Below are 17,186 nucleotides of genomic sequence, written 5' to 3'. Positions count from 1 at the left end.
ATGTGATTTAATAGATTGGGAATTTTGAACCTCATTGATGTATTTGCTGTTTGTAGTGGTACTACAGGTTTGTACCCTTTGAATATAGGAATTCCAGTTAATTTAACTTATATTTCAGGTGATCCTATAAAAATATATCATTACCATTGTAAACACTGCATTATTTCATGGTTTTCTGACAGAACTTCTGAAACATCTTATGATTGGAAGAATTTTCCACAGTTGCGCTTCTGACTCCATACATTTCAGATCTTGTTACTCCTCTACTATCCACATGTTTATAGTGCCAGGGACCATCGGACACAGTCTATGTTATAACCTCTAATTGGCATCTACATCACATGACACCAGTTAGGTCCTCACAGTGACAGCAGAAATATTTCTGGAAGTCACTCTTTACCTGAAACAGAAGCCATCAATAGCATCAGTGAAGAAACAGTAACTGTAAACCACATAAATATACCCAACTAAACTCAAATGCAGTGACTCTCCAAATTGACTTCCCTTTAGTCATAGCCCCCAAAATGCTCACAGTCACTCCAGTGACAGTTTACACCAAGAGAAATGTGATGAAGAGGTAGTTAGAATAGAAAGGGATGGTGATTTTAACCAATGTGGTCAAATATCTTACTTCTCCATTTTTACAAAAACATGACCATTTCTAGCCCCCGCCCCCTCATACCCCCCACCCCAGTCCCCACCTCCCCACACACCTCCAGGGCCCTGGAAGAGGCTCATGCAAGCGAAAGGCCCTATAGTTAAGCCTGTGGCTTTAGTTAGGAGGCAGAGGTCCAATTTTATTATGTTCCATATGGATAACCAATAGTCTCAGCACATTTATTGTGAAGCTCATTTTTTCCCCTCTTTGGATCTGCAGTATCACCTGCTAATATATTTGATCTCCAATATAATTGGGAACCCACATGTATATGTGCTCCTGCACAGGTTCTGGTTTTCCCTCATTGCTGGTTCCTTTTTAAAATGCCTTGGTCTCTTAGCAATTTCCTTTACTTTCTATAAGCCTAATAATGCAAGGAGAGTATGTTTTATGCTGGTTCTACTTATTTTATTTTATTTTTAAAATATATTTTATTGATTTTTTTTGTTTTGTTTTTTACAGAGAGGAAAGGAGAGGAATAGAGAGTTAGAAACATTGATCGGCTGCCTCCTACACACCCCCTATTGGGGATGTGCCCGCAACCAAGGTACATGCCTTTGACTGGAATCGAACCCGGGACCCTTCCATCCACAGGCCGACGCTCTATCCACCAAGCCAAACCAGCCAGGGCGGTTCTACTTATTTTATAGGAAGAGGTCCTCCAAGAATGTATACTACTCCATACTGCCAGAAACAGATGTCTCTGTCCTTAAAGTTCTACATTTTTGGTTATTATATTTTTCACTTTGAGAATGCCTAAGCCCAATTCTTCTACGAATTACTTCCTCTACCGCTTGATTTTCCAAATAAACGTTCTCTTATAGTTTGAGTCTTGGCTCTGAATTCTTTCCTCGCCGGAACTCAAGTACCGAGGTTACTGAACCCTGGTCTGGTCTGACCCCCTTGGGCTAACATCTGGTGCAGTCTTGCCATCCCAACAACAGAATATAAATACATATATTTACTTATTATAGGAATTGGCTCACGTGGTTATAGAAGCTGAGAAGCCCCATGATCTGCCATCTGCAAGCTGGAGAACTTGGGAAGCCAGTGGTGCAATCCAGTCTGATCTGAGTCTTAAGAACCAGAAGTGCAGATGTCTGAGGGCAGGAGAAGAGAGATATCTCTGCTGAGAGAGAGTGAATTCGCCCGTCCTCCACTTTTTTTGTTCTATTTTGGCCTCTACAAATTGGATGATGCCCACCAACATGGAGGGGGCCATCTGCTTTACTCAATTCACCAATTGAAATGCTAATCTCTTCCATAAACACCCGAATAGACACACTCAGAAACAATATTTTACTGGCTATCTGAGCATCTCTTAGGCCAGTCAAGTTGACACCTAAAATTAACCATCACAGTTTATAAGTGCTCGGACCAATATATACTAGCCACATGTGGTATCAAAACTTGAAATATGTCTAGTGTTGCTAAGTAACTTAATTTTAAATATTATTTAATTTCAATTTTTAGATTAGGGCTACCATAATGGACAATGCAGATCTAGAGAACTTTATTTGGGAAGGGGGATTGCTGGTCAGGAAAGGTCTCTCAGAAGTAAAAAGTGTGTAATAGAATCTAAGTGAGGGGTGAGGTGGGTGGGGGAGGGGAAGCCTGAGGGTGTGCAGTTAAGACTCAAGAAATGGGAAGGACATTCCAGAGAGAGGAAACAGCATTTGCAAATCCCTGGAAACAGAAAAGTTTTAAAAAGGGATTTTTAATGTTAAATTGGGTTCTTTCGCAGAAATTTTATGATATAGATGATTTTTTATTGGCCAAGGGCTTATCTCATCTCAGTATTTTAATTTGGGATTCATTAAGTAACATGTTCTGGCAGGAGAGGCATATCACAACCAGTTCTCAAATATCCTACCTTTCTCAGTGAAATTTTATTCCCTAAAGACTTAGGTTACCTTTTTTTACTTAAGAGCCTTAATTTCTTCATTTGGCATTTCATTTAGATTCATCATCTCCCAATGTTTTGAAAGTTGTGGATCGTATATATATATACTAGGGGCCCGGTGCACGAAATTCGTGCACTGGGTGTGTGGGGAGGGAGTGTCCCTCAGCCCAGCCTGCCCCCTCTCACATACTGGGAGCCCTCAGGCATTGACCCCCATCACCCTCCAATCGCAGGATCAGCCCCTTGCCCAGGCCTGACGCCTCTGACAGAGACGTCAGGCCTGGGCAGGGGACCCTCATTTCCCCCCATCACTGGTTCTGCCCCCAGCCCAGGCCTGATGCCTCTGGCCCAGGCATCAGGCCTGGGCAGGGGACCCCCAGACCCCCTCCGATTGCTGGCTCTGCCCCTTGCCCAGGCCTGATGCCTCAGCCAGAGGCGTAGACCCCCATCACCCTCTGATCACCTGATCGGCCCCTTGCCCAGGCCTGACGCCTCTGCCAGAGGTGTCAGGCTTGGACAGGGGACCCCCATCTCCCCCCGATCACTGGCTCTGGCCCCTGCCCAGTCCTGAGGCCTCTGGCCCAGGAATCATGCCTGGGCAGAGGACCCCCATCTCCCTCTGATCGCTTGCTCCACCCCCCGCCCAAGCCTGACGCCTCTGACCCAGGCTTCAGACCTGGGCAAGGGGACAATCATATCCCCCCAATCCCTGGCTCAGCCCCCCGCCCAGGCCTGATGCCTCGGCCAGAGGAGTTGACCCTCATCACCCTCCGATCACCAATCACCGGATCGGCCCCTTGACCAGGCCTGAGGCCTCCGGCAGAGGTGTCAGGCCTGGGCAGGGCACCCCCAGCTCCCCGCGGTTGCAGGCTCCACCCCTGCCTAGGCCTAACGCCTCTGGCTGAGGCGTACGGCTCGGGCAGCGGGGACCCGCAGCTGCAGCGGCCCCACGATCGTGGGCTCCGCTTTAGGCCCAGGCAAGGGACCCCTAGCTCCCGGGACTGCCAGCTTCGACCGTGTCCAGCTCCCATTGCTAGCTCCAACCCTACTTCCTGCTATCACTGGCCAGGGCGGCAAAGGCACCTGATTCTCCGATCATGGCTGGGGGGCAGGGCAAAGGCGGCCCCAGGGCCGCCTTTGCCCTCCCCCCAGCTCTTAGCTCCCCCCTGGATTTCCGATCACTGTCAGTGGCAGGGGGCTTCTTCCTGCTTTCCCTTTCGCCTCCCTGCATTGTGCCTACATATGCAAATTAACCGCCATCTTGTTGACAGTTAACTGCCAATCTTAGTTGGCAGTTAACTGCCAATCTTAGTTGGCAGTTAACTGCCAATCATAGTTGGCAGTTAATTTGCATATAGCCCTGATTAGCCAATGAAAAGGGTATCGTCGTACGCCAATTACCATTTTTCTCTTTTATTAGTGTAGATACACACACACACACATACAAATGTATGTATACTACAGGCCCAGTGCACGAATTTGTGCACCAGTGGGGTCCCTTGGCCTGGCCTGTGGGATCGGTCCGAAACCAGCTCTCCAACATCCCCTGAGAAGTCCCAGATTGCAAGAGGGTGCAGGCCAGGCCGAGGGACCCCACTGGGGCACAATCGGGGCCAGGGAGGTATGCAGATGCAGGAGGTTGGCCAGCTGGGGAGGGACTGCGGGAGGGCTCCAGGGCATGCCCAGCCCATCTCAGTCCCTGATTGGCTGGACCCCTGCAGCAAGCTAACCTATCAGTGGGAGCGTCTGCCCCCTGGTGGTCAGTGCATGTCATAGCGACGGGTTGACCAGTTGACTGTCTTCCCCCTGGTGGTTAGCACACGTCATAGCAAGTGGTTGAGTGGCCTTAGCATATCATTAGCACAGTATGCTGTGATTGGTTGAACAGCTGACTGGGCGGCAGGACTCTTAGCATATTAGGCTTTTATTATATAGGATGTAATTCTGATATATATAACTAGAGGCCCGTTGCACGAAATTCATGCACAGGTATGGTCCCTAGGCCTGGCCTGTGATCAGGGCCATCTTCCCCAGCTGGCCACACCCCCCACTGCCACCCACCCCTCGTTCCCCATTCGCCATCAGGGGATCAGTGCCTGACAGCTGAGGGAAGGGACTGAGAGGTTGGCTGATCCTGCCTGCCTGCAGGCCCCACCCCCACCACAGGTGGCCATGAGGTGATTGGAGCCTGCCGGCTGGGGAAAGAGACCAAGAGGTGGTCAGTGCGCCTCATTGTGACTGGTCGAGTGGTCGTTCTGGTTGTCCTGACGTTAGGGTCAATGTGCATATTTCCCTTTTATTGTATAGGATATTTAATTCCCATTTGTGTTATGATTAAAATTTAATACTGGGAGATAATTTCTTATTCTCAAGAAAGGATTTATAGTCCAAGGATGCTTAGGTATAATGTTTTAGTACACTAATTAGCACTTCATAGCTCTTTTAATTATAAAGAAATCTTATCCAATTTTAAACTCCCTTTTCCAAAGATTTACTCATTTCTCACTCCTGACACCACCTTTTCTGTGTGTCCAGATTTTATTGACTATAACCTATTTTTCTTGAAAAGCATTTCTCTAATTTTCCATTTAGTTTGAAGGTTTGTAGATTTTTGTGGATCAGACGAATATTATTATTTTTTATGAAATAGATAAGACCCGACCTCCCATGTTTTTCTTCATTAGACCATGCGTATGTTTTATTTTATTGTTATTATTGTGAGACAAATATTCTTGATGTTTATGTAAGAAGAGAGTTCTAAGGTTTAGCACACAAACTGGGAAACTGGAAGTTTCGGATGCCGCTTACTGTGTGACTTAAAGTAAACTGCTCTGGTAGGATGATGCTATTCCTAATGTTCAAGGTGATTCTATATCCATCTTATGCATTTTCCTGATTTATTTTTAAGATTAAAAAGTGTTAATAATAACTTATTGAATTTGTATTCAACCCAGCAATGCTCAGAGATGTGTGACACAGTCTGGTCTAAAGGACTACTATGTGGAGTGTACATCTGCTCTCTTCTTAAGCAGCTCAACACCACTAAGGGCGTTATTTAAACAGTCTCTGTGCCTGTTAATGAACAACCACAGGGCTGTAGTCAGAGATTGGAGCCTGAGTAGTTAAGAGTATAAAAGTCACCTGAATGCACATAGCAAAGTAATGTTGTAAAAAGTTAAGAAAGCACAAAAAGGGGGAAGATTGAAGAATAAGCTTGGCCACACAAATGGAATGTTAAGAAAGCCAGGGTGAGTGGTGCCCAAGGGTGTACCTTCACTGAGTGGAAAGAGGGGGACCTTCTGGTAAGGACGTGCCAGGTATATCCTGGGTCAAGTATCAGTGCTCGACTAAAGACGATTTCAGCAGCCACCTGGGATCGAGCATGGCCAGATCTGATCCCAGGGTTCTCTTCTTACTGAGTGCCCTTGACAAATGACTCAATTTTTATGGATCTCAACTTTCTCTTTTAAAAAATGATAACTATACCCACTTCACAAGTTAATATGAAGACTAAGCGAGGTAATCTGACCTTAGATAAAGAACAGTTCTCTCCCCATCCCTCGAACAACATCAACATGCATTCCGTAGAGGGGTTTCCTGGGGTTCAGTGCTGGGACTCTGGAATTAGACTGTTCAAGTTATAGCTCCCACTTAGCTGTGTGACCTTGGAGCGGTTACTTGATCTGCCTGTGCTTCAGTTTCATCATCTGTAAAATGAGGATATCATTGGGATAGGGCTGTTATGAAGATTAAGAATATGTGTAAAGTACTTAGGACAGTGCTTAGCACAGAGGTAACATTTTTTAAGTGTTAACTGAAAATGTTCAATAGTTGGGGGAAGTAGAAGAGGGTTAAGGGGGAATATATGATGATGGAAGGAGACTTGACTTTGGGTGGTGAATGCACGATGCAATATACAGATGACGTTTTATAGAGTTGCACACTTGAAACCTGTATAATTTTATTAACCAATGTCACTCCAATAAATACAACAAAAAATAAAAAAATTAAAACGTTCAATAGTTTTGGATTCTTTCTAGAAGTGATTCATTTTTTGTCAGGTTATATTCACATAACTGAACTGGAAGACATGGCCATAGTCTTGCCAGTTGTGGGTGAATTTCTTCTAATTCTAGTGGGAAACATTGCCTGCCCAGAACAGGAGGTGGTGGTAGCGTCCCCTCTAACCAGGGCTGCAGACGGTTGCAGGGCAGAGACTGGAACCAGCAGCCAGGCTGCCTAGCATCCAGCCTTTGTTCCGGACACTGGGCACATTAACATTTCTGACGTTTCCTCCCTTGGGAAATGGGGGTCATTTTTGCCTCTCTGGGTGGTTGGAGGATTCAATGAGGCAACTTACCTACAGCTCATATAGGCTGCACCCATCCCAGAGCTGCAGTGGTAACGATTATTACATCAAATATATATGCAGCAGTCGAGCCCTCAGGGATTTTGAAGGCAGCTAGAAGTGGGCCCTGTCTACCTGCCTGAACTCAGGCGGGGTAAGAGGAAAAACACAATTTCTTCCTTTTGTAACTAAAAGATTGTAGAGGTCTCCTCCCTGGTCCTTGCCTTTCACCCCCCACCTCCGCTCCCTACAAATGTAGGCAAAGACACCATCCCTTCCAATTTTATAATCTTCTCATTTCTGTATGCGGGTTTGTCTGGGCTTGGTGGTAAGCCAAGGTTGGGTGGGGAGAGGCATTAAAACCTGGCAACCCCACTCCCCATCTCCGGATGCCGCAGGGCCCTGCCTGCCGTCCTCGGTTTAAAACGTGCTTTTTATTTCACTTCCCCGCAGTCTTATGTGCAGTAGCTCATTACCACCCGATTCAATCACCGCTGCCAGCATCTCCCCAGAACGTTTCCCCCTCCCCCCATTACAGGGACATTGGTCCTAGCTGACATTTAAAGGTAATAAACACTGATTTTTAAAAATTACAACCCTCTCGCCTGAAGAACCAGCAGCAATGAATAACAGAACAGTCCGGCGAAGAGCGCCTGTCGGGGCTCGGCTCCGCCAGCCCTTCCTGCCACACAATTCCCCACACCCGGGCGGCACAAATCACCGTTTCCAGGCACCACTCCAGGCTGCCAATTCCACTTTCGTTTAATCTCATTTTAAATCCGGCTACAGATGAGGCTCTGTGGCTGCAGCGAGAAGCAGGGTGGGGGCAGCAGAAGGGGCTCGAGGCCTGGATGGGAAGGGGGCGTAGGGGCAGCTCAGGGATCGGGGCCGCGGGCGATCCCCAGAACAAGTGCGGGCCGCCCGGGTTCCGAGGTGGGCGAGCCCCCAGGGGCGCGGGGCGCAGCCGGCGCAGACAAAGAACCCGGCGCCAGCTCCCGGCCCCACCGCCCCTCTCCTTCCCCCACGCCGCCTCTCCGGAAAAGAGGGAGATCGGAGGGCCAAAGGGGAGGGTGGTCCACTTCTCTACTCTTCCAGAGATAGGCAGGAGGGTCTTTCTCTCCGAGGCATTTACGTCCCGCACGGAGATTCCCGGACCCCGTGACCCCCGACAGGACCCTCGGACCCCGCCAGCTCGCGCCCCTTAGCGGCCCTTTCGGCGCGACCTGAGCTCCGGGCTGCGCCTCGCACCGCGCGAGGTGCGGGCAAAGGAGCTCCGGGGCGCGGGGGCGCGCGCGCGCGGGGGGCGGTGCTCGGGGGCGGAGGAGCGGCGGGGACACGTGCGGCGGTGCGGGAGGGCGGGGCTCGGCGCCCGGGGCTTTAAGAAGGTGTGGAGGGGGCGGGCGCTTTCCCCGGACTGGCCGAGGGGCGCTGCGCGGAGGCCGTGGTCGCTGCAGCTCTCGGTGGCTGGGGAAACGCGCTCTCGGCGCCCACAGATCCGGCCCCGCTCCAGCGCGGCCCAAAGAAACTTTGGGAGCCGGGGTCTCCCGCCGAACTTCCCTGCGGGGCTTCGCTGCCGAGCCCGCTCCGCTCCCCTCCGCCGCCTGCTCGCCTTCCCTCCGCGTGGCTTCTCCGTCCCGGCGTCTCCCAAACTGAATGAGCGAGCGGCGCTCGGAGCGCGCGGCGGCATGGAGCGCAGTGGCTGGGCCGCGCGGACTTTCCTCCTGGCGCTGCTGCTGGGGGCGACGCTGAGGGTGCGCGCGGCGGGGGGCTACTACCCCCGCTTCTCGCCCTTCTTTTTCCTGTGCACCCACCACGGGGAGCTGGAAGGGGATGGGGAGCAAGGCGAGGTGCTCATTTCCCTGCACATTGCGGGCAACCCCACCTACTACGTACCGGGACAAGAATACCATGGTAGGTACCAAGGCATCTCGGCGCTCGCCACCTGAGCCGGTGCGCCCGCGGCGCAGCGTTTTCCTCTCCTTTTCCCAAGGGGCCATTGAAACGAGAACCAACCCTTCCCTCAACATTGCGTCCTGTGGAGGGACACTTAACAAAGTTAGTGAGAATCGAGTCGGGGTTTACTAAGTCCCCTGCACACACATCACGCTCCCCTCACGCATCCATCTCATCGTAATGGGCAGGTAGTGGTAAGAGATGCCTGAGAATTCTCGGGGTCGGGTCTTGCCCCCCTCACGCCTACTTTATGCAGCTGACACTTTGAATAAACCCGCGCACCTTGTTTCCTTAACTCCAATGCTTGGGTTCCAGACCTTTGTCTTGCTCCCGGTTCCCCCCTGAAGGGTCCGCGGCTGACGCTGGGGCTGGCACCGGGCTTGCCGGATGGTCTGGTGGCAGATTGACGCGCCCCGGTCTGCGGCCGCCCCGCGCGGTCGCCAGCCCGCGGCAAAGTTCCCGCTGCTCACCGGCCAGGGGTCCCTCTATTTTATTCAGTATCCAGCTGCCCCCCTGAAGGGTGGCGGCTGCCCCCAGCTCTCTATTCTTTTAAAAGTGTTTAAATGTCAGTAATGATGCTTTTCCTCATTCCTCTGTTACTTTAAACGTGCTGTTTATTCTTAGGATGATCTCTGTGATGTTTATTAATGACTTTGTCTTCTATTTATGCAGCTTTAATCTCCAGGTAGGGGCTGGGAGGCCCTCATAATTTAAAAGTACCTTTTAAAAAGGATCATTATAGAGTCCTTCAGCAAAATTAAATATTATTGAAGAAGTAAAATTTACCTTCAACAAATATAATTTTATGTGGTGCATGCATTTTTAATATTTTAGACTAGTAATTCCAGTCTGTGGGAAAATAAACAGGGATTGTCTATTTTTTCTGTATTTCTGTGGGAACTTCTTAATATTTCACTTCCATGGAGCTTTCAAGCCACGACAGGCACTATTTAATAAGAATTTCAAGGCAAAAAATTCTTAAACCTAACCAAATAGAAACTATTGTCTAGTAATCTCATAGTTTTGATCTCTTGTAGGCTAACAATTATTTACATAGCAGGAGATAATCCATGGACCAGCTGGCATTTCAGATAACCATGCATATAAAAATGAAGAATCCTTAAGTTTTCAATTGAAAAATATACACCTTTATGTCTACTTTAAAATGTTAAGCCTAAATAAATGCTTTCTAGAGATTTAAATGAGTGCTTTTACAACTTTCCTGTGGCATGGTGGCAGCCTTGTCTGTAAAGCAGTTTAATTGGGTGGAATTTTAGACTTTGGAAAATTAATTTTCTATAACTAGTCTGTCCTTGAATAAAAGGGCTTACCACATCCTCTTCCCAAGAGCATTCTGGTGTTTTTCTGGGGTCTGTAAGTGGAAAGACCAGCCAATATGGCAACGCCGATCCAACCCAAAGACTGAGCCAGTCACTCTGGGTAGCCCTTAGGAAGGGTGCTTGCCTATTAGTAGCTGTAAGTGAGAGTGGTAAGTGAGACAAGGCTGAGCTGAAAGGTATGATTGTCAGATCGTGATGGAAGACCAGGTGATACTACAAAGCCCGTTTTCCACATCCTTTGAAAGGTGTCAGCATAGAAAACTTAAAAATGCCAAAATATGATATAGCATCTGCTTTTGCGATAAATCTAGGAAATGTAAGTCACCCTAAGACTGAACATAATCACATCCCTAAATCTGAAAAGGAATGGATGATATAGAGTAAGAATAAAGTGTAATACTTCAAGTTGGACATTGGGGGGAAAGTCTTGATGTGTACCTCTTTTCCACTGCGAGGAAAGGTAGAGAAATTTTATTATGTAAGGCTAAGAAGATCAAATTATGATAAGGTTTGACAATAGTTAATGTCAGATATCAAATTTCTGTTACCTCTTTTATCAATGTTTATATTTTGAAACTGGCTGTAACTATAGACCTTCAGAAAGAGTTTTCCCCTATAAAATGTTCTACAGGTAGAAGAAATATTTAAAAATGAAACAGTGCTTACATGCATCTCTTTTTCTCTTAGACTTTAAAAAATTAATATTAAAAATTAATTATATAGTATCTTTTAATAATTGAGCTGCTGAAAACTTTACCTAATATACTTTGTGGTTGACTCCTTTTATATGAGAACAAAATAGGTCATTCGACCAAAAATTTTTAAAGCTGAGACATCAGTAAAACATTAGTTTCAGACTTTATTTCTAACCTTCCAAATCTTTAAAACATAGCAGTATATCAGAAAAAAAACACCATTCTTACCTATGATTAACATTGAACTCAGCTTTTGAAGGAATCATGTTTGCATGCAGCTGATGGTTGTCTCTGTTTTGGCTAAATGAATGCATTGAGATAGAGAGAGGTGGTATGTAGAACAGCACCTTACCCAGAACATTACTGTAAATGAGACTGTGTCAGCTGCCTTCTGACCCTTGTGCTGTGTGGCAGAGCTTGGAATGTGAGATGGAAAGGCAAGTGTCAGTCTGGTGTAAGAGTGGTTCAAAATTATGGCTCTCTGTGTCACACTTATTAGAGATTTATATTGAAAATCAATTTTGGAGAAAAAACAGAACCAAGAATATAATACTAAAGAATTCAAAGCTTGTGTGTCTCACAGAATTGTTACATATTTCCAATGTTCAGTAGTATTTCCACCTTTTTGCAGTTTTGGCAACTCTGTAAACAGTGCATGGTTACTTCTACTAGTTCTCGTCTCTTAATTAAGGAGGTGCCATTTGGTACCCCTGTTGTCATCTTCCTATGTCTTTTAAACTCTGTTAGTCACAATGAACTATGGTGCCTTTAAATGAGTCCACCACACCACCACAGTCCAGAAGCTCAGCAAAAAGATGTCTCCTATAACATCCTGTTGAATAAAAAAAGAAAGGTCTCAGGGTCAGATTTTTTTTTTTTTTTTTTTGTAGAATTTCCTTTTTTTTTTTCACAAATCCAAAAATATTGTCATTTTCCACATCATGGTTTCCAGGCCCAAACCTGTATTTTTTATTTTTTATTTTTTTTGGTACAAAGTTGCAGATGGTGGGAAAATAGGAAGTGGAAATCTGGATGGCCCAGTCAGGTAGCCATTCTATTTCCTAGTGATACCTGGTGATTCACTGCCCCTTCTCCTAGGGATCAGGGCCACCTTGTGAAACAAGGTTGATGCCTGTACCTTTCCTTTCCCGTGATAATCCCTCTTTCTCACCCCCACAGGTCACGTATCTAGATACCTATTTTATTTTATTTTATATTTTATTTTATCTTATTTTATTGTTTAAAGTATTACAGATAGTAGTACATATGTCTCCTTTTTTTCCCCCCCATTGACCTTCCCCCTGCCTCCCCTACCCCCTGGAACATGCCCTCACCCCCCACCCCCCCAGTGTCTTGTGTCCATTGGTTATGCTTATATGCATGCATACAAGTTCTTAGGTTGATCTCTTACCTCCCCGCCCAACACTCCCCAGCCTTTTTTGTTGTTGTTGTTGGCAGCCCCTCCCCCCCATTTAATTTATAGTGAATATGTCAATATTGGTCAATATTAAATTCTCCCACAATCTCCATCACAACAGTGGAAAGGCTTTTTTTTTTTTTTTCCTTTTTGTTTGAAGGAATTTTGGCATCTTTTTGGGGTAGAAAGACTATACCACCGAAATCATGTTAGTAAGGACCCATCTACTCACAAGATTGGCTTTACTCAGTGATCATCAGAAGGAGAGGTCAGACCTTAGAAAAAAACTTCTATGAAAGGCACGCATAGGTATATGAGTCTGCCCAAAGTGCTTGAGACAATTTGCCTGAATTTTTAAAAGAATAAATTAATTTTTAAATTGAGGTTACATTATATAAATTTCAGGAGGCTAGAATCTCTGTTACTATAGTGGCATAAGGTGGGGAAAATGTTCAGTTACAGCACAAAATATGCTCTAAAATACTGATTTGAGGGGGAAAATTCTGCCTTAAGCAGAAATGAATTGGTGATATGGCATGGTGCTTTTAAAAGGGGATGTTTTTTTGTATTTTTTAAATCCCTAGCAATAATTCTTTCATGCTACATTTCCATTCCATTATTTATTTAATCATATTGTGAAGTGGGTGGGAAAATAAATTCCTACTGCTAAAACAGAACATTTACCTGAAAAAAAGAAATAATCAGGATAAAATATATAGGGTACTTTGTTGTAACAATTGTCAGCATTACTATTATACATATGTATGTTCTGGAATCAACTGGTTGTTATTTTAAAATCACTGTGCAAAGGCAGTGCAATATAATGACCTTCCCAATATAGGAATGATATGTGTCAGCCATAATTTTTGGTAATATACTCCAGATTAAATTCCGTTCAAAGGACTGATTTAGATATTTGAATTAAAGTGATCTGCTCTTGCTAAGGTTACTGTTGATCAAATGTATGGTTATTTATCCTTTTTATGTCTCAGATGCCAGAATCAGTATATTTAAACTCTCAGGATCATTTGTCAAATACAATTTATAAGTGAACTGCAGCTGTGTCCTTATTGTGAATGACTAAGAAAATTGAGCATTTAAAGCATTTTGCTTTACTTGTCATGTATTTCATCTCACTTTCTACAATTTATTTCAAACACATTTTGCTGAAGTTTCTTAAGTCATAAATGTTGCTTTAATTTATATTTCCTGTGCTTTTCAATTTCAGTCATTAATAAACACACACACAAAAAACAGGTCTTTAGAATTATTGAAAATAACTTATTTATGCAGATATTCTTACTTCACTCACCACACTACATTACAAGAAAGTATTTAATTAGGATATTTCCCTCTGATTTTATGAATCTTTATTTTAAACTTCTAAAATTTTCATTAAAAATGTTAAAGATTAAATAAGAAAGTTGCATTATTTAATCCTGTAAATATAATTTTTACAGAACTGTCTTGTTAAAAAAATTTTTGTCTTTAAAGAGTAGGTGATAGCTATTTCAATTAGATTTTGAAGTAGCCCTGGCCAGATTGCTCAGTAGTTAGAGCATTGGTCTGCAGACAGAAGGTCAAGGGTTCGATTCCTGGTCAAGGGCATGTACCTTGGCTTCAAGATCTGATACCTGGCCCCAATCAGTGGGAGACAATTAATTGATGCACTCTATCATGTCGATGTTTCTCTCTTTCTCCCCCTCCTGCCTTCCACTCTCTCTAAAACAAATCAATGGAAAAAATATTCTTCCATGAAAATTAAAAAAAAATTTTTTTGAACTCAATACTGTTGACTTCCAGTATTTTTTAATAAATTAGTCTCATTCAAAAGGAAATATCTTTTTTTTTTCCCTCTTTAGAACTGGTCAAGTTTATAGAATGATCTGGAAGCCTTGCATTATTAGTTACGTAGGATATGTTGCATATTAAGCTATAATTGCTCTGATGATTTCAGATGCTACTTTGACACTTACTTTTTATGTCTTTAATCTTTACAGATAGTTGCCAATGCACTGATCCCTTTATTTCAGTTCATTTGTATTTGAAAAAACATAAATTGAGTGACTATTACTTTTTGAACACTGGCATTTAAACATGTTGTATATATTCTCACACAAAACTGTGAAGTTTAAATTTTGTAAGTTTTTAAATTTAAAATTCTTTATGCCAAACAGAAATAAAAAAAAAAAGTAGTTGTCTCTACACTCTGTCAGGAAGAGAGAAAGGCAGGGCATTTGTTTGGATGGGAAGGTTCACTAGGAACAGAGAAGTGGTTTAGGCTGTGTCTGCGTGATGACATAACATATAAAATAGGAAATACATTTATCTAAATATTTTGGTTTCAAGAAACTATTGAGTGATTATCCCCCCAACTTTTAGAGTCATTATAAAATAACAAAAGTATATAATTTTAATCTAATAAACTTTAGGCAAAGAAGTGTTAAAAACACATTTTCAGCAGTTGGAATTAAATTTTCAAATATGAAGATCCCAAAGTGACTGTTCAAACAATCAGGGTGTTTTTTGTTAGTGTGTGTGTGTGTGTGTGTGTGTGTGTGTGTGTGTGTGATTATTCTTCATTCTCAGGAAATCCCTATGATATGATCTCACATTGGTATCCGTCGTGTAGCCCAAGAGAGTCATTTTCACCACGGTCACCTGCTAGGCTCATCTTATTGACAGCAGAGCTTCTGAAGAGTTGAATGCTGTGCTTGTGGGCTAACCAATTATTTCTAAAATGTGTGGGTCTCTAAAGCTGTACATTTTTTCCCCTTCTTTTTCTGATCTGCTGTAGGAACCAACTATAATAACTGGATTTGGGGGTGTACAGAAGGATCAATACAAAATTTGATTTGTTATTTAAAGTAGTCCAAATCACTCAAAAAACAAAGCTAGGTATTAGATTGTTTTGAATGCCGCAAAGAGATAGTTATGGGAACTCCAAAGTTCCAAAGTAAACATTGAAAACCCAGGTTATCTTTTAAGGCTGAATTAGCTCTCCCAAGGGAAATAAAATGTTATTTTTAAAACAAAATAAGTTAAATTTTGATTAGCAGATTCGTTGAAACTACAGGAGAGCCCATGAGTGTTTCATATAGGACTGGTTATTGATGTCCATTGAGGCCCATGTACCAGGTGACTGAGAGAAGGAGTGATAATGGTTTGCCAATGACTGACTGCTGCACTCACCTCAGAATCATCTCTGCCTTTCCTGCTCTGCTCTTTCCTTCCATCTGTATCTCACTTGCTTTTCCTCCTCCTAAATTTTTTTTTTACTGTCTCCTTTTCCTCCCTTTCACATTGTCACAGGTCCTTGTGTTCCCTCTCCTCTTTTCTGCTTTACCGCTCTGCTTCTTTGCTGTCTGTTCTTTCTCTTTCTTCCCTTCAGATTTCCTGTCACCATTTCTGCTCCTTTTCTCTCTTCTGAAAAATGGCAGTACATTTATGTCAATTATTGGACTTGGTGGATATTTGCAATAATAGATGCAGCTGAGGACGTTTTTGTGTTGCTCTTTAAAAATGTTCTCTGTCTGTGACAAGCAGTTGCCCTTTTTGAAAATTATGGGTTAGCCATTTCGAAGAAAAGTGGGCCCTTCCTCCTACACTGTAAAATCTCTCAGAAGAACTGTCAAGCATGTAGCTGTTTAATGCTGAGTTAGCTACTTCCCCTGCTGTCAGTATGTGGTCAAACTGTAGAATCTGATACACCTGAGCACATATATACAGGTAGGAAACTGCACAATGAATTAGCTTGACTGTAAAGGCAGCTCGTTTTCTTGCTGATCTCATTGCCGAGGCTCATCATTGCAGTGGCAAGGCTTGTAAATAGTGATGCTACCTTTGTAGGGAGCTGGCATGCCACAGAGGCCACAGGGGGGCCTTGGTATAAGGCAAACACTAGATTAGGAGTCAAATAGCTCTAGGGTAAGTCCCACAGTTTTTCTGGAACAATATTTTATTCCAGAAAATATTGTTTTGTACCATGTGAACTCCAATGTCTCGAAACTTCAATGATTCCTTACCTGAGAGCTCAGACTTGTAAGAGAAGTGCAGGGAGGCACAGCGATGTTGTCGAAAGAGTTCAGGTTTGGGCAGCAGAGAGACCCCATGAATATCCATTCTCTGCCACTTTTAGTTGTGTGCCTTTAGCAAGTTACCTATTCTCTCCAAACCTCAGGTTTCTCCCTTCTAATTTAGAAATAGTAATAGCTTCATTTCAGGGCTATAGTTATTAAAAAAGGCAATACATACAAAGCACCTGACACTTACCTAATAAGTAGGTGTTTATCAGATAGTTTTTATCTTCTGATTCAATCACTCAACATTAGATAAGGGTATTTGAAGCATTGTATATACTGATAGAAGCTATTCACCGATGTCTGTTCACTCTGTGCCTTGTTAATATGTGACATGTTTCAAGGTAGATTCCAAATTGAGTATATTGAAGAGGGTCACAAAAGTTAAAAAAAAAAATCAATCTACTACCAAATACGTATAATCAGAAAGTGCTTCCCAGCCAAAATGCATATATGACTTGCCTTGAATTTAAAGGGTTAGTATAGTGCTAGTCTAACTTAGCCAGTTTCTTCCTGTTCTAAACCGAGTATTCTTAGTTGATGGTCATGATTACAACCAAATTTTGTATGTTTAGGTATTAGTGTAGGAAAGATGTCAAGATAAGTAAATAGCACTCAGAGTTTAATATATTTTGTCAAATCCTATAAAAAATATATGTCTACAACCCTATGTAAAATAATTTTGAAGTGTAAAACTATTTCAGCCGAACTAGAACTAAGAGAGATTGATTTCGATAGTGGATCCAGAGTTCCCTAGGTCCTCAGGGACTGAGGGAGGAAACTTAAATCCACA

The 17,186-nt window shown here is 43.6% G+C and overlaps 1 protein-coding gene across 2 annotated transcripts in view; it reads left to right on the top strand.

Annotated features, from left to right (window-relative positions):
* The first annotated feature begins 8,200 nt into the window (after positions 1-8,200).
* Positions 8,201-17,186, top strand: part of RELN (reelin) — a 440,175-nt gene continuing 431,189 nt past the window's right edge. Inside the window, exon 1 of one of the 2 annotated variants that reach the window (XM_059712766.1) lies at positions 8,201-8,820. In XM_059712766.1, coding sequence (XP_059568749.1) covers positions 8,595-8,820 — 226 coding nt within the window. In that variant the 5' untranslated portion in view covers positions 8,201-8,594. The remainder of the gene's footprint in view (positions 8,821-17,186) is intronic. The other variant, XM_059712765.1, reaches the window with a different exon arrangement.

This window comes from Myotis daubentonii, chromosome 10 (genome assembly GCF_963259705.1).
Source record: "Myotis daubentonii chromosome 10, mMyoDau2.1, whole genome shotgun sequence".
Lineage (NCBI taxonomy): Eukaryota > Metazoa > Chordata > Mammalia > Chiroptera > Vespertilionidae > Myotis > Myotis daubentonii.
The sequence above is the reverse complement of the archived record's forward strand: the minus strand, read 5'-3'. Positions and strand labels throughout refer to the sequence as shown.